This window comes from Pristis pectinata, chromosome 2 (genome assembly GCF_009764475.1).
Source record: "Pristis pectinata isolate sPriPec2 chromosome 2, sPriPec2.1.pri, whole genome shotgun sequence".
Classification (NCBI taxonomy): Eukaryota; Metazoa; Chordata; class Chondrichthyes; order Rhinopristiformes; family Pristidae; genus Pristis; species Pristis pectinata.
This window is the reverse complement of record NC_067406.1, coordinates 142,873,227-142,890,756: the sequence shown is the minus strand read 5'-3', so window position 1 is coordinate 142,890,756 and position 17,530 is coordinate 142,873,227. Positions and strand designations below refer to the sequence as shown.

The window sequence follows — 17,530 nt, the reverse complement described above, 5'->3', positions numbered from 1 at the left end:
GGAAGACACTCCCTGATGGACCAAACACAACAGCAGTCTTCAAAAAGGTATTGAGTAATTATTTTGATGGGGAAAAAAGTATCCAGTTCCAGGAAAAAGAGGGAAATGGGACCACAGCTGCATTTAGAAAGAAATGGACAGGCCCAGGGGCAGAAAACTGGGACCAAATGATGTGCTGTAGGCAGCTGTTGGTCCAGATGTTTATTGGAGTGTCAGACATTGGGCTCCACCACAGTGAGTGGGTGGATATCCTTGACTCATTTGTCCCTGTGACAAACTTCAGGAAAATGCTGGTTGTAACGTGTCCACCTCTCCAGCTGACAGATACAATAAACAGATTTTCATTGTGTGACCATTTAAGGTTTGGAGTAAACACTTCCTGATTCTTCCTCACATCACTCATGGCAGTTCACTTGCCACCGATTTAGGAAGTGTGGCTTCAAGTCCCATGCTCTAATGATCAAATATAGATTGACACTCTGGTGAACTGCTAAGGGAGTGCCGCCCTGTCACAGGAGCTGTCTTGGGGGTGAAAAATTACACCATCAGGCAGGAGGTACAGGAGCCTGAAGACCCACACCTCACGGTTCAACAACAGCTTCTTCCCCACTGCCGTCAGGCTCTTGAACCCACCTGAAAACCCAAACTCTACCTCTGACTATATTTCTTTCTCTCCCTCTCAACTTGTACTAATGTAGTTATGGTTATTTTGTCATGTAAGTTGTGTATAATTTATGTTAATTTACAGTTACGTTAACATACGTTTGAGATGAACTGTGCCGTTGCTGCAAAGAGCAAACATTCATGGCATTTATACCCTGGATATGTCTGCCTGTGACAGCAATAAACTTGAACTTGAACTTAATCTTCTCTTGAGTCCTGCCCAATGTGAACAAACATTATTGAAAAAAGGAACATTCCTGTAACGTGAAACCTTCTTTCATTTCTTTCTGATGTAAAAAAAACGCCAACTCACCCAAGTCCTGATTCCAGTGCCCATCCTGAGCTTCCCCCCCCCCTTCACTTTCCTCTGACCTCCATACCTCACCCCAGCTCCAACCCCCGCTGACCCCAGGTGACCAGTTCTCAACAGAAGTCTCAGCTTTGTACCCCTACGCACGCACCCTAATGAATTCCAGACCCGGCATGATGTCAGACGCCGTCCCCGTGCTCATTTCTTTGACCAGGAATCCTCAGCCCAGACCAGGGACCTTGTGTCCCATCTCCAGAATACCCGATGCACTCAGACCACCACCGCCCAGCCCCTGCCCTCACCCACCTTTCATCTCTTCATTGGGAATTGCCAAGGTGACATTATTCTCTCCCCTCCCCTCACCCATCCCAACCTCGCCCCTCCTGAACGTGCAGCCGTCTACCTACTCCAAGCCAGTCCAGGTCTGGTCGTGAGGCCTGCAGACAGGACGGTGCTGTTGTGGTCTGGTCTCCTGACCTCCACCTTGCAGAAGCCAAACGTCAGCTCTCAAACCTTGTACCTCCCTCTGTCCCATCACTGCACTGCCCACTTCTAACTCCGACCCGAGATCCACCAACAGAACTGTCCCGGTAGACCTATTGGTTCAGCCTGCTCTTGCCCTGTTGAACATTTCTTTACCTTGACTTGATGCTGCCCCCTTGTCCAGTCCCTTCACCCTTACGTCTGTGACACTTCTAATCCCCTCCTCTATTTTGACGATTTCCAAGCACCTGGCCCCTCCTGCACACCTTCACCATTACACCTCCATCGCAGTTGTTCCAATGATGAGGCCTTCCACTCTAATCCTTCTGAAATGTCCTCCTCCTTCCTGACCCATGGCTTCTCCTCTGCCGGAGAATCTCCACGTCCCACATTTCCCCTGTTTCCCATAGGTCTGCTCTCACCCGTCGGCCCCAGGACAGAACACCGAGCTCCCCAGTTCCCACCTTCCACCCCCCCCAGCCTCCCCATTCAACATACCATCCTCCGCAACTCCCGCCTGATCCCACCACTGCTCACATCTTCCCCACTCCTCCCCTTTCTAAATTTCGTAGTGGCCTCTCACCTCGTGACTCCGTGGATGGAGGTACGTTTGAAAGATCGAGGAATCGAGGGTTATGGGGAACCGGCACAGAGGTGGAGTTGAGGCCAGCGTAGATCAGCCACGATCGTAGTGAACGGCGGGGCAGGCTTGAGGGGTCAAGTGGCCTACTCCTGCTCCCATTTTCTTGTGCTCTGAAGTTGACGTGTTCTTGTGCTCTTGGTCCGCTCTCCTGTCCCCACCCTTCCCTCCACGTCCCACAGAACCTTCCCATGCAACTGGAGGAGATGACAAGCTGTCCGATCACCTCTTCCCTTCTCACCACCCAGGGAGACAGACTGTGTCTCCAGGTGAGGCAGCGGTTCACTTACACTCCTTCTGGTCTAGTGAACTGCAATGGGTGCTCACACTGTGGTCTCCTCCACACTCAGAGAAACCAAAGGCAGATGGAGCAGTCGCTTTGTGGAGCCTGCTCTCAGTCCGCTGCGGAGATCTAGGGCTACTTATTGCCTTCCACTTTAATTCACAATCTCACCTGTCCATCTGTGGTCTCCTCCGCTGCCGGGGAGACCCGACGTGAATTAGAACAACAACTTCTTATCTTCCGTCTGGCCACTTTGCAACCTACTGGAATGAACCTTGAGTTCTCCAACATCAGGTGACCCGTTCTCTCGTCATTTCCCATTATCCTGCTTTTCTCACCCATTTCTCGCTAACGGTCAGTGCCCATGGTCCTCATCACCTGATCTTGTGTTCTTAAGTTGATGTGTTCTTGTGCTCTTGGTCCGCTCTCCTGTCCCCACCCTTCCCTCCATGTCCCACGACATGGCCCTTAACCCATCTCCATGTGGCCTTTTGTCGTACACCTCACTCCTCGCCCCAGCTCTGCTTTGGAAACTGTAACCCCTTCACTCCCCCCCTCCCCCCACGCCCGCCAGTTTGGAGAAAGGTCCCTCACCCAAAGCATTAACTGGTTTATCTCTCCACAGATGCTGCTTGACTGGTTGAGTTCTTCCGGCATTTCTGGTTTTGTTTCAGATTCCAGGGTCTGCAGTTTTACTTGTTTTCCATTGGTAAAAATATCCCAGATTGTGTAGTCTTAACTGTTGGTGGGAGCTTGCTGTGCATTCTTACATTACAGCAGTGGCTAGATTTCACCAAGTCCTTCATTGGTCAAAGTCCTTCCTCAGGAGGTCTGGAGAATGTGTTAGGTGCTCTAGAAATACAAGGGCCCCTAATTTTCACTGGTTCACTTAAACATTACACATTAGGATAAAAAATAATTTATTTGCATTACCAAATAAATACTGACAATGTATAATATTTGTTTTTCAGCTTACAATGCATACTTTCAAAGCTATTACGGACAATAATTGCACAGAATCACGGGATGGCCACAGCACCAGAAGAGACCAGCAGGACCCTTGGCTCCTTACTGGCTCCATGTACGAGCAATCCAGCCAATCCCACTCCCGCACCCTCTCCCCACAGCCCTGCTCATTCCTCTATTCAGATACTAATCCAGCTCCCTTTTGATACTACAACTGAATCCCCCTCCACTACTCCCCCCCACCCACATGTGTTCCAGACCCCCAAACTCTTGCTGTGTAAAAAAGTGTTCCCTCTTTGTCACTTTTGGTTCTTGGCCAAGCACCTTCATTCTATGTCCCTCTTCATCCTCCACTGATGGGAACAGTCTCTCTCTGTCTGTACCCTGCATGATTTTAAATACTATTGGCTCCTTTCACAACCTCCTCTGTTCCAAGGAGAACAACTCTGGTTTCTCCAGTCTATCCATAGGACCGAAGGCCCTGATCCCTGGAATAATTTTGCTGAGTCTCTGCTGCTCCCTCTCCAAAGCCTTCACATCTTCCCTAACTGTGGTCCCCAGGACTGGACACAATACTCCAGAAATGGCTGAAGTAATCAACAGGTGCAGTCACACCAAGGGCCCCAGTAATTCATCAAGACATCTTCACTCTTGTGTTCAAATTCTCTCATAATACTGGCCATTACACCATTTGCCTTCCTAATCGCTTGTGTGTTGGGTTCCAGTGACTTGTGCACAAGGACACCCAGCTCCCTTTGAACTGCAACATTTCGTAATCTCTCCCATTTAAAAAATATTCCACTTTTGTGTTACATGCAACAAGGTGGATCATTTCACCGCCCTCCACATTATATTCCATCTGCCAGATTCTTCCCCACTCACTCAGCTTGTGCATTTCCTCTTGAAGCCTCTACACCCTCCTCCCTCCTCACAATCCCACCGAGTGTTGTAGCATCATCTAACTTGGAAATATGACATTTGGTCCCCTCCCCAAATCATTGATCTGGATCGTAAACACATGGGTCCACCAATACGTTCATTGATTGAGCACAGAATGTATCAGTTGAACACATCTTTACGTATTAGCTTATAAGACTTTGCAGGGCTGAATTAGAAAGCCCCTGTGCCATAGCACATGATCAGTAATGAGTTACACTCTTCCATAGTCCTGTCTAAGTGTAATGCGTGATTGCAGAGTTCACTTCTGTTCTGGGCACGTTGGTTCCACCAGTGGGTGAGCTGATCACTATCAGACCATGGGATCAAGGTCAGCAGCCTGAGTCACACAGCAGGTCAAACTCTTGCCTGTCTCGAGCATGTGCTGTACATCGTATTAGATTTCTGGCACCTAGGAACAAACACAATTGCTGTTAGAACATTTAGAAATCTACCTCATGTGTATAAGGTGAGGTAGATTTATTACGTGTATAATTACTGATGTTATATGTTTTATTCTGTATTAATTTGAAAATTAATAAAAAGATTGAAAAAGAAAGAAATCTACCTCACACGAATAGAGATTGTGTCCAGGCCAGCTCTTTGCAAGTGCCAAGGCACTGCCAAAAACAAATCACCCATCTCACTGCCTGTCTAAAACCTCAGACATACACCAAATTCTTTATGTCCTGCACTGTACTGCTGTCGCAAAAAAACACATTTCACAACATATGTCAGTGATAATAAACCTGATTCTTTTCTTTCAGCTGGTGTCTCAACTGCAACAGAACTTTTCCCAGACCTCCCATCCCACCTCCCGTCCCTGCAACTGTCTCTCCTGAGCTAATGTGACCATTTTTAACAATTGTCTGTCCACCCTTCAACTAGAGGTGAGTAAAAGACAAAGGTTTGCCCCACCCAAGAGAGGTAATGAACGCTTGCCTGCTGAGTCCTCCCGATCAACATTCAGTTTGTTGAACAGGTGAATAAAACAACTCTCACACTGTGAATTTGTCGTGCCTTTCTCTTAGTGGAAACATTTCAGCTTGCTTTTCAGGAGTGTTTATTGGCCAAACTATGCAAGAGGAAATACTCAAGATATCCAGAGGTTTTATTTTAAGGAACATCTCAAAGAAGATTTGGGAAAGGGATCTCAGAGCTGAAGGCACGGCCATCGGCAGTAGAACTCAGGGATCTCCCCATCTCTGCTCTCAGATGGGTGCCAAAGAATCAGAATCAGATTTATAATCACTGACATATGACGTGAAATTTGCACTGTACTATTCCAAAGAAGAGAAGAAGGTTCTCCCCGTGCCCTGCGTCAGTGTTATCTAACCAGTATCAGTCTCGTCAAAACTCAGAACACAGCAGAGGCTTGGATCCTGAAATAAACCCAGGAAATACTGGAAACCCTCGACAACCCAGGCAGTGCGTGTGGAGGGAGAAACAGAACTATTCTGGTGAAAGATCATAAACCATAAACATTAATTCTGTTTATTCCTCCGGCTGGGGATCCCTGTCTTCGGAAAGTGGGATTGAGTAGAAAGAACAGAAAATGCGGGAAACACGCAGCAGGTCAGGCAGCGTCTGTGGAGAATGAGGCAGAGTTAACGTTTCAAGTCAGTGGCCTTTCACCAGAATGGGAAAGGGGGAATGCAAGTGAGTTCTAAATCAAGAGAAGCTGGAGGCCAGGAAGGTCCAAGGAATATCTTGGATCGGTTGTGGCTGGAGTAATCCCTAGGTTTAAGGAGCTGCCTGGTTAATGGATTACTGAGGGCAATTAGAGAGAGAGAGAGAGAGAGAGAGAATACAAATAAATGAAGCTGTGAAATGCAGGTCGAAGCTGTTGCTGAGACCTGACACCAAAGTAAAAATGCTGGAACCCATTAACAGGCACCGTCTGACCTGCTGAGTGTTTCCAGCATTTTCTGTTTTATTTCAGATTTCCAGCATCTGCAGTTCTTTGGACCTTCCTTCCACCATTTTCCAGTTGTATGGATTATAACGTGGCTGTGATCATACTGAGGTTGCAATGTTCCTTTTGTGTGGCATTGGTGGTTACTTCTCAGAAGGTATCTAATTGGATGTGAAATCCCTTTGGGAGGTTCGAGGTCATTTCAAGCACAGGTTTTTTAAAAACATAGAACAGGAACAGGGCTTTCAGCCTACGATGTTGTGCTGAACTAATTAAACTAGTAATTAAATGCCTAAACTAAACTAATCCCTTCTGCCTGCACCATGTCCGTATCCCTCCATTCTCTGCACATCCATGAGCCTATCTAAGAGCCTCTTAAACACCTCTATCGTACCTGCCTCCACCCCCACCCCTGGCACCACATTCCAGGCACCCACTTTGTGTAAAAAACATGCCACTCACATCTTTGAAATTACCCCCTCCCACCTAAAATGCATGTCCTCTAGTATTAGACATTTCAATCCTGGGGAAAAGATACCGGCTGTTTATCTATGCCTCCAATGAATCTTATAAACTTCTCCCCTCAGCCTCCAACGCTCCAGAGAAAACAACCCAAGTGTGTCCAACCTCTCCTTATAGCACATGCCCTCTAATCCAGGCAGCATCCTGGTGAACCTCTTCTGCACCCTTGCCAAAGCCTCCACATCCTTCCTGTAATGGGGTGATCAGAATTGAATGCAATACTCCAGATGTGCCCTACCCAGAGTTTTATAGCTCCTTTATCCTGAGATTTATTCCACCTCTGGATTTACCTCTTTCGGCAGCAGTAATAGAACAGGACGGCAAGCCCACTCAGTAGTAATCCGATCCCAATCCCGACCGCGATGTTCAGAAAGCGTTCCGACTTTTCAACTCCTTGAGATGTTAACAGCACATGTTGGCACCTTGTTCCCGTATATCCTTGGTGACAACTGGTGAGAAAATCCCATAAAAGATTACACCCTTCAGTCTAAAATCCAAAGCCTGATCTCTGTAAATAGTTCATTTTGTTTTGCAGGTAATACCAAATGAAAAAATTAAGTAACACCAATAACTCAAGACATAAATAATTCCCCTGCTCTCCTCCTCTGAAATGTTAACTAGAACTTAGAATATAGAGCAGTAGATCAGAGAGGGAGGGGGATGGAGAGCCACAGTGACAGGAGAGAGAAACTCAGGGACAGACAGAACAGAGGTGCTTCACAAAGCACTCACCCAATCCCCTTTGGTTTCTCCAGTGTAGAGGAGACCACATCATGAACACCAAAAAGGATAAACTCCCTCATCTTATAGGACGCCAGTTCCAAACATCCAAACATTCCCATAGGAACAGGCCCTTCAGCCCACCATGTCTGTGCCGACCGTGATGATGATTCAAACTAATCCCATCTGCCTGCACGTGGTTAATGTCCCTCCATTCCCTGTGGTGATGATTTGTGGCTCCAGGAAACACTGATTTCACTGTCCATTACTCCATGAAAACTGGTGAAGCACCCCAGTGTATGGAGGTCCCACCATGTGCATCAGGTTCAAGTTAAACATCCACCTGTAATCCCAGGGGCACTGATCTCAATCTGGTTCCAGTATAAGCATTAACCTCCTGATTATCACACGTCAAGACATCAGCAGCCATTCAAAATTGGCCCATTTCTGAGGTTCATCACGTGACCTCTTCACATGAACTTCCATCTCCATCTGTCCCACCCCCCACTCCTGCCATTGGTCCGCCTGCATGTCCATCCTTAAAGCCTCCTTCCCCCTCACAGCTGGTTGGAAGCAAACAGACTCTGTGTTGCCTGACTGGGTATTCCTCTACTCTCTGTCAAACAGAATTTTTGTTTGTTTGTTCAATAAATTATTTTAAACCCCTGGTAAATTAACCGTTAATTCCAAAAGAGTGCAGGTCATTTCCAGAGAGTTAATAGCCAAAAAGCAAAAAAAGCTGCTGTAGGGAGAGGAAGAGAGTTGACGTTTCAGGTTGAAGACCTTTCATTGAAACTGGAACAAGCTAGAATTAGAAGGGTTAGAAATTATAAAGGGGTGGGGGGAAAAGGGTGGGACAGGTCTCCTGGTGAAGACCAGGAGAATCTGAATGACACCATTGATGGTGGTGCTGGCTGAGAGAGGGTGTTAAAGAGCACAGGAGGTGTGAAAGGAGAGGATTGGGAGAGGAAAAATACTGAATGCAGTCAATGTGAGCTCTGGAATGGCTGATTATCAGAAATTGTTGCATTCATTGCTGGGTCCTGAGATTCATAACTTGCCCAGAGAGAAAATGATATTCAGTTCGTCAAGCTTGTGTTGAACTTTGCTCGAACAGTGCAGAAGGTCAAAGGCTGAGAGATCAGAGAGGGAGTGGGATGGAGAACCACAGTGACAGGAGAGAGACAGACAGAACAGCGGTGCTTCACAAAGCACTCACCCAATCCCCTTTGGTTTCTCTAGTGTAGAGGAGACCACATCATGAACACTGAAAATGATCGACTCCCTCATCTTATAGGACGCCAGTTCCAAACATTTTAAAGGAAAATGACTTACATGCAGATGCGATGTTTGGTGACCTGGTCCTGACTTTCATGGTATTGGCAAATGCCATTCATACAATAATCTTGCTCACTTTGGTGACAGTTTTGTTTTGAATTCAGAGCCATGAATTGACTGGAATTTCCTGTCAAGTGAAGAAAAATCAGGTTACAGCATCAGATACATTTTTGCAGACGCCACTTCCACTGAACCTCAGCTTTAAGAGGAAGGTTTGATGCCATCTCATGATCCTCAGAGATTATGTTCCATCATACAGCACAGAAAAAGACTAACCAGCCCATCAAGCCTTAAATTAGTGTCCCCCTGGTCAATGACCCTCCCGTCCCTGTTCTCTATCAAAACCTTTCTTAGTTTTGAACAGATTAAATCTCCCCTTAATCTTCTCTGCACTGATTCTACCCCAGAGAGTTGAGATACTGCAATATTGAGATATTGTCTCAGGTGCTGCCTTTTAGATGAGACATTAAACTGGGTTCACGTCTGCCATTTTATGCGGGCAAAAGAGAGGCAATGGTGCTATTTTGAAGGGAAGAGGTATTCTGCCTTGTCTTCCTGACCAATATCACAGCAGTAGATCATCTGGCCTTGCTGCTCGCCACACTATAGGAAGGTGTGATTAAACAGGGAAGGCACAGAAAGGATTCACAGGAATGTTGCCGGGACTGGAGGGCTTGAGTTATAAGGAGACACTTGGACTGTTTTCCCTGGAGTGTTGGAGGCTGAGGGGTGCCCTTACAGAGGTTTATAAAATCATGAGGGGGATCGATAGGGTAGATTGTTACAGTCTTTTCCCCAGGGTAGGGGAGACCAAAACTAGAGGGCACAGGTTTAAGGTGAGAGAGGAAAAATTTAAAGGGGACCCCGAGGGGTAAGTTTTTCCACAGAGGGAAGTAGGTGTGTGGACGAGCTGCCAGAGGAAGTGATAGAGGTGGGTACAGTTAAAATGTTTAAAGGACATTTGGACAGGTCCACGGGTAGGAAAGGTTTAGTGTGACATGGCACAAATGCCAGCAAATGGAATTAGGGTAATAGGCATCTTGGTCAGCACGGACAAGTTGGGCTGAAGGGTCTGCCTCTGTGCTGTATAACTCTATGACTTCATGCTTGAGGGAGCTTTCTGTGTGCATATTGCCCACTTATTCCCTACACTCCAGCAGTATCATATCCTATAAATCTATCCACATTTCACAACGTAGGCATCACCAACAGGCTTAGCATGTGTTACCCATCCTTAGTCACCCTTGGGAAGGTGGTGCTGTGCTGCCTTCTTGAACCATTGCAGTCCGTGTAGGGAAGGTGCTCTCTCAGTGTTGTTGGGGAGGGAGTTCCAAATTTTTGACCCAGTGACAATGCAGGAACAGCGATACATTTGCGAGTCAGGATGGTCTACTTTTTTTTTAGATACCTGAACACACACACTCAGAGGAGGCAGAGATGGAGGGTGGCGTTTAGAGGGATATGGGCCAAGTGCAGGAAATTGGGACTAGCTAGGTGGGCACTGTGATCAGCATGGACTGGTTGGGCCGAAGGGCCTGTATCCGTGCTGTGTTGCTCTATGACTCTATGAATCTTTGACATGTAAGTTGCAAAATTTTGGAAGTAAATGGACAAAAGATCGGGGAGCATGGACCCAAAACTTCCTGACCAAATGTCAGCCCCTTTACTCTGAAGTCCTTCCTCTTTAGGGAACATTATGTGGTGAAGCAACTGCACCTCTGCCCAACTCATTCTGACAGCAGTGGCTACAATTAAAGTTCTGGAGAATTCCTGAAGCATGATGTATGTTACAACATCTTCCCCAGCAGCTTGTCACGTGTGTCATGCAACACGCAACTGTAATCATAAATTCTAATCACTCTGGGTTCAGATCCAGGGCAAGTAGTTCCAACGTCTGTGAGATTTGCTGAATAACTGCAAAGGCAAAGTTTGGACAGGCGGCCAACGCACTGGAGATTTCAGCTCACCAGGCACTGTTTTATTCTCTCCATCATTCAGTTCCTTGGCCCTGCATCACAAAGTGTAACCCGACTCTGAACACATTCAGCTTCCCAGTCTGGCATTGGACTTGAAGTAATCAGTCAAGACAATTATTTCTCGCAATCTTAAAATAAATACTCCCACTCACTTACTCAACCAGGTGAAGGCACGTTCCAGGTAGTCAGTGGTATACTGCCAGGGGCACTCAGCTCGACCTTGAACCAAATCTGGAGCAGGTTTCCAGGGCTGAGGCGGGAGCAACTGTCCTTGACATCAAGATGGCTTTTGACCAACTTTGACAACAAGGAGCCCTGGTAGAACTGAAGGCAATGGGTGCCAAGGGAAAAACACTCCAATTGTTGCAGTCACACCTCACACAAAGGAAAATATTTGTGGTTGGAGGCAATGATCCCAGCCCCACGACATCAATGACGTTCCCTTCATCGTAAGGCCAGAGCTGATGTTTACAGGATGTTCACATGATGAAGCAGCCCATGGCTGTACGAGGCAAGGCCTCGAAACCTCACGGGCCTGGGCTGAGCAGTGACCGGTGGCACTTGCACAAGTGTCAGGCAGTAACCAGTGACCTTAACGTTCACTGGCATTACCGTCAGCAAGACTTCCACCTTCAATATCCTGGGGGTCACCACTGACCAAAAAGAAAATGGACCAGCCACACATATCCCACGGCTTCAGGAGCAGGTCAGAGTCGGGGGTATCCTGTGGCGAGTGACTGACCTCCTCACACCCCAAAGCCTTTCCACCATCAACAAAGCATTAAAGCTTTTCCAATAACACCTCTCAGACCTGGGATCCATCCCCAAGAGGGAGCATGGCAGCGGGTGCACAGGGAACACCTCTCTGATTCGGACATTACTCCAATTTGAAATAACTAAACTAGTGTCATACTATACCCTGGAATTAATTATAAATCAACTGCTACATTGGTCAAAAAGATCTTTCAAAGGAAGAGGGAGATGTTGAGGGAGGGAATTCTCGTTCCTTTCCCATATCCCTTCTGAGTCTTGCCCCTCACTCTCTCTGAAGTCCTCCAGCCTGAAAACCCTTTGGGATATCTGTGCTCATCCATTTCTGGGCGATTAAATCGTCTCTGATGTCCACTGATCCATTCTGAGTAACTCCAGGCTCCTGTACACTGAAATCCTATCCCTAACTCTACCGTGCCCTCAACCCCTCCCTGCTCGTTCACAACTCTCTCTCGAACTAGCCTTGTCCTAACATCTCCTCCGACAGCGGTACCACAGACCGTTCATCCTGTGATGGGTTGTTTGTAAGCACTACAGAAATCCATCTCATAGTTATGATGCTGGCAAGAGAACAGGAAGACAAAAGGTCACGGAGAAGGTGGTGGGTCTGTGGAACGTGCTGCCAGAGGGAGTGGTAGAGGCGGGTACAATTACACTGTTTAAAAGACACTTGGACAGGTCCAGGGATAGGAAAGGTTTAGAGGGAGATGGGCCAAATGCAGGCAGATGGGACTAATGTAGACTGGCACCTTGGCCAGCATGGACAAGTTGGGCCGAAGGGCCTGTTTCCCTGCTGTATGACTCTAGGACTCCATAACACATTATTTATGGAATAAATAGGATTTCAAAGCTTCTTTTTTCTTCTTTTTATTATTTTTCGATAAAAGGAAAAATCTATATGCTTTTTAACCCAGAGGAAGGATTTTCCTAAAATTGAACTCCCCAGGTGACTTATACACCAGTGCAGCATTGACATGGACTTTGTGATAATGACTCACTCCTTTAACCAACAGAAGGCAGCCTGTTGGGAATCCCATCTTCAGTTGCTTTGGGCTTCGATTCCCCTCCAGCTTTTGGCTTCATCAGTGACCTCAGGGCCCCCCTTTTCCACACAATGTGTGGTGAGTACATGGAACGAGCTGCCAGAGGAATTGGTACAAGTGGGTAAAATTACAATGTTGAAAAGGTATTTGGACAGGTACATGGATCGGAAAAGCTTAGAGGAATACAGCCCAACACATTGATGCAATCATGAAGAAGGCACGCCAGTGGCTCTACTTCATTAGGAGTTTGAGGACATTTGGTATGTCACTAAAGACTCTTGCAAATTTCTACGGATGTACGGTGGAGAGCATTCTGACTGGTTGCATCACCGCCTGGTACGGAGGCTCCAATGCGCAGGATCGCAAGAGGTTGCAGAGGGTTGTAGACTCAGCCAGCTCCATCATGGGCACAACCCTCCCCACCATCTTCAAGAAGCAGTGCCTCAAGGAGGCAGCATCCATCACTAAGGACCCTCAGCATCCGGGACATGCCCTCTTCTCGTTACTACCATCGGGGAGGAGGTACAGGAGCCTGAAAACCCACACTCAATGATTCAGGAACAGCTTCTTCCCCTCTGCCGTCAGATTCCTGAACGGTCCATGAATCCATGAACATTACCTCGTTATTCCTTTTTTTTGCACTATTTATTTCTTATTTTATAATTTATAGTAATTTCATGTCTTTGCACTGTACTGCTGCTGCAAAACAGCACATTTCACGACATATAAGTCAGTGATAATAAACCTGATTCTGGTTCTGATTCTGAAATGCCAGCAAATGGGATAGGCCTCTTGGTCGGCATGGACCAGATAGGTTGAAGGGCCTGCTTCTGTTCTATCTAACTCTGTGGATCTATCAGCTTCTCACACAGTCATATGCAGTGCTTTCAATCTTTATTTTGCAATCTGTAAAGTTAAAAAGTTAATTAAAATCTTGCTTCTTGCTTCCTGTCAGTGAAAATTCTTCAGTGTGATTGGCTGTTCACCCAACCTGTTGGAGATCACTGCTGCTGGGTGCCAGAGGTCCTCTTATACCGAGGCTGAGGTGTGACCTCTGAGGACAGCCCTCTGAGGGCAACTACTATGGATTCTCTGCAGCCAGCTTCCACTACGGCAGACTGTGGCCAGTTCAGGAATGTCGCATCACCCACATGCCCTTACCTCGGAGTGTTGGAGCTGTTGATTCCTGGCCACTCGATTTGTTTTCTGATACGATGGAGTTCGGGAGAGTTTCAGAGACGGATGTTGTTGATTCACTCACAGCCACAGCCAGAGCCAGAACTGCCAGAGAAAACAGAAAGGCCGTGTTTAGTGGCGAGGGCACTGGGTGTGTGTTAGATCTGCACAGACCCCAGGACAGTGTTAGATCCACAGCAGGGCTGTGTTATATCCCATTGGCATTGGAACTGTGTTATATCCACACCGGGATTGCGTTAGATCCACATGGGCACTGGGACTGTGTTAACACTACACAGGTATCAGGACAGTGCTGGTGGGCAGGCTGCCGATTCCAAAAACCTCCTGGCTAGGCTCTCCTCAAACTTCCCATCAACCTCAGCTGGCCCAGCATTTCGTTGTTGATTGGTCCATTCCGTTCATCTCTCACCACTTGAGCCCTCGCCCCCCCCCACTCCTTGTCCCCTGACCCCATGCTCCCAACCCCACTGACACACCAGCTCCCAATCCAGCAATGCCTCAAAATTCTCATCCATGTGTTTAAATTCCTCACTGATCTCATTCCTTCCCATCTCCTTCAAGTCCTCCAACCTCATTCCAAGAACTATGGACATTAATAATAGAAGAGGCACTAATGGGGGAATTCAGAAGAAACCTGTCTCCTCAGCGAGTGGGAGAGGGTGGCATGTGTAGCCGAGGCCGGATTAAGGCAAAGCTGGAAAAACGCACAAGAGAGAAATGGAGATGGTGATGGGGGAGGGGGGGGATGGTGATGGGGGAGGGGGGGGATGGTGATGGGGGAGGGGGGGGATGGTGATGGGGAGGGGGGGAGATGGTGATGGGGAGGGGGGGAGATGGTGATGGGGAGGGGAGATGGTGATGGGGAGGGGGGATGGTGATGGGGAGGGGAGATGGTGATGGGGAGGGGAGATGGTGATGGTGATGGGGAGGAGGGGAGATGGTGATGGTGATGGGGAGGGGGGAGATGGTGATGGGGAGGGGGAGATGGTGATGGGGAGGAGGGGGGATGGTGATGGGGAGGGGAGATGGTGATGGGGAGGAGGGGAGATGGTGATGGTGATGGTGATGGGGAGGGGGGAGATGGTGATGGGGAGGGGGGGAGATGGTGATGGGGAGGGGGGGAGATGGTGATGGGGAGGGGGGGAAGATGGTGATGAGGGAGGTGAAGAGGGAGGAGTTCCTGTGGACCAGGAACCCAGCATGGAGCAGAGGGGACAGATGGACTTCCACAAAAATTTCCAAGATCTGCACTCGTGCTTCCCCTTCCATGACTGAGCAGATTAAACTCTGGAGTATTCTCACTGAACCTCCTGCTCTCTCTCTCTCTCTCTTAATGTGCCACATGAACACAAGTTGATGTTGTCCGTTCTTGCCTTGGAGAGTGGACAACAGAAGCAAGGGGTTCTGGGAGTTGAGCACAAGTGGGGCCTGATCGCCCAATCCCGTCACACAGCAGGTTAGGGGCACCAACCCCGGTCTGTTATGTGTGCAGGTTGAGGCAGATTGTGTAGCACTCATGGTTTGAGAGACGTAGCTTTAAGTCCCATCTCCCGCACATTCAGCCTCATTCCCCAAAGTAAGAATGACCACAAACAAGTGGATAAAGAACGAATCATTGGTTTCAGAGGCGTTGGTTGCAGGTTAGAAACTGGGCTCAGGACATCTTCCTTTCTTCAAAATAGTTCTATGGGACTGTTTATCCAAGAGAGAGCAGAACAGATCACCTCAATGTTTCATTCAAAAGGTAATAGCTCCGACAGTGTGACCCTCCCTCAGTACTACCCCTCCCACAGTATGACCCTCCCTCAGTACTACCCCTCCCACAGTGTGACCCTCCCTCAGTACGGCCCCTCCCACAGTGTGACTCTCCCTCAGTACTGCCCCTCCCACAGTGTGACTCTCCCTCAGTACTGCCCCTCCCACAGTGTGACCCTCCCTCAGTACTGCCCCTTTTTTTTATTATATAAACATTTATTCGCTAAAAGCACTACAAAAAGACGACCAGTGTCAATACACGACATCTAATACAGAAAAGAAGAAACTACGCAACGACATACTACAGTGGAGAATGCAAACTAATACTAACGAAACACACACGCGACGCTACACCCCTTAACACGACACGCAACACTTCAAATAAGAATCGCGTTTGTACCGTCCACAACACATGCGATCCCCTGAGGGTCAGTACTGCCCCTCCCACAGTGTGACCCTCCCTCAGTACTGCCCCTCCCACAGTGTGACCCTCCCTCAGTACTACCCCTCCCACAGTGTGACCCTCCCTCAGTACTGCCCCTCCTACAGTGTGAACCTCCCTCAGTACTACCCCTCCCACAGTGTGACACTCCCTCAGTACTACCCCTCCCACAGTGTGACCCTCCCTCAGTACTGCCCCTCCCACAGTGTGACCCTCCCTCAGTACTGCCCCTCCCACAGTGTGACACTGCCTCAGTGCTGCCCCTCCCACAGTGTGACCCCCCCTCAGTACTGTGAGCACCCTTGTGCTGTGAATGTGCAGAATCTGTCAATATGTTGAACACAAGCGAGGAATTCGAGGGCTGCTGCCCGGATTAGAGGGCATGAGCTATCAAGAGAGGTTGGACGAGCTTGAGGCTGAGGGGAGACCTGATAGAGGTTTATAAGATTACGAGAGGCATAGATAGGGTAGACAGCCAGTATCTTTTTCCCAGGGTCGAAATGTCTAATACTGGAGGGCATGCATTTAAAGTAAAAGGGTTAAGTTCAAAGGAGATGTGCAGAGAATGGAGGGATATAAACATTGTGTAGGCAGAAGGGATTAGTTTAGTTAGGCATTTATTTACTAGTTTAATTAGCACAACATTGTGGGCCGAAGGGCCTGTTCCTGTGCTCTACGGTTCTATGTTCTAATTAAATTCCTGCAACCTGCTCGCACGGGCAGCCAGTGCTGGTTCTTGGAAGAACTGACACCAGTCCCGAACTCTGCTCTCTCCGCACTGCCCTGAATGTTATTTTCCCCACTCCCTCTGGAAGGTTCCTGTGAACCTGCTCTCTGCACCACATCACAGCCACTCACTGAGAGAGGCATTGTCCCCCCCCCGAATCTCCCCCACCCAGCTCTTGCTTCTTCAGCCGACCCCCTTCACTCCCTGTTGTCTGCTCCCACATCCCCGTCACTGGAAACGTTTGTTTCTCACGCATCCTGCCTGGACCCTTCCTGAACTTGAATGCTTCTATTAAATCTCCCCTTAACCTTCCCTGCCCCGAGGAGGTCAGCCCCGGCTTTAACCCCTCACTCTGGCACTGGAGCTTTGCTCCAGGAACCAACATTTATTTCCAGTTATAACAAAAACAGAAAACGCTGGAAACACTCAGCAGGTCAGGCAGACCAAACGCTGGCTCTGGCCCTCTTTCCACCTGATCCGCTGACCGTTTTCGGCACTTTCTGTTTTTACATCTTCTTTTAGTCAGTAGCTCTGGGATCACCTTTCCCTGCAGGCTTCACGTTGTGTCAGCGTCCACACTGACACCACAGCCAACTTCTCACACCTAAACCTGAGATCAGATGGGGCTCCACGGTTGACAACACTGCTTATTTCTTCCGTCAACCACTGGCAGAGAGCTGGGAATCAGATTACTGTTTAACGTAAAACAACCACAGAGGAGGTTAAAGCATTTGCAAGGAGACTTACCGCTTAATATGTAGACACTTGCCCCGGATTCCATTGTCGAACAGACTCTGTGCACACACTGCCACTCAACCTGCACAATGCTGCTCACCTTGTTGC

The 17,530-nt window shown here is 48.1% G+C and overlaps 1 protein-coding gene across 1 annotated transcript; it reads right to left on the bottom strand.

The window, feature by feature from the left end:
• Nucleotides 1-3,282: 3,282 nt before the first annotated feature.
• On the bottom strand, nucleotides 3,283-17,530 carry LOC127587500 (epigen-like). Its single transcript, XM_052045865.1, has 5 exons — nucleotides 17,435-17,530; nucleotides 13,728-13,847; nucleotides 8,774-8,903; nucleotides 7,009-7,167; nucleotides 3,283-4,693 (listed from the first exon to the last, which is right to left on the bottom strand). The coding sequence occupies exons 1-5, from the start codon at nucleotides 17,466-17,468 to the stop codon at nucleotides 4,639-4,641; spliced, it is 498 nt and encodes a 165-aa protein (XP_051901825.1). The 5' UTR covers nucleotides 17,469-17,530; the 3' UTR covers nucleotides 3,283-4,638.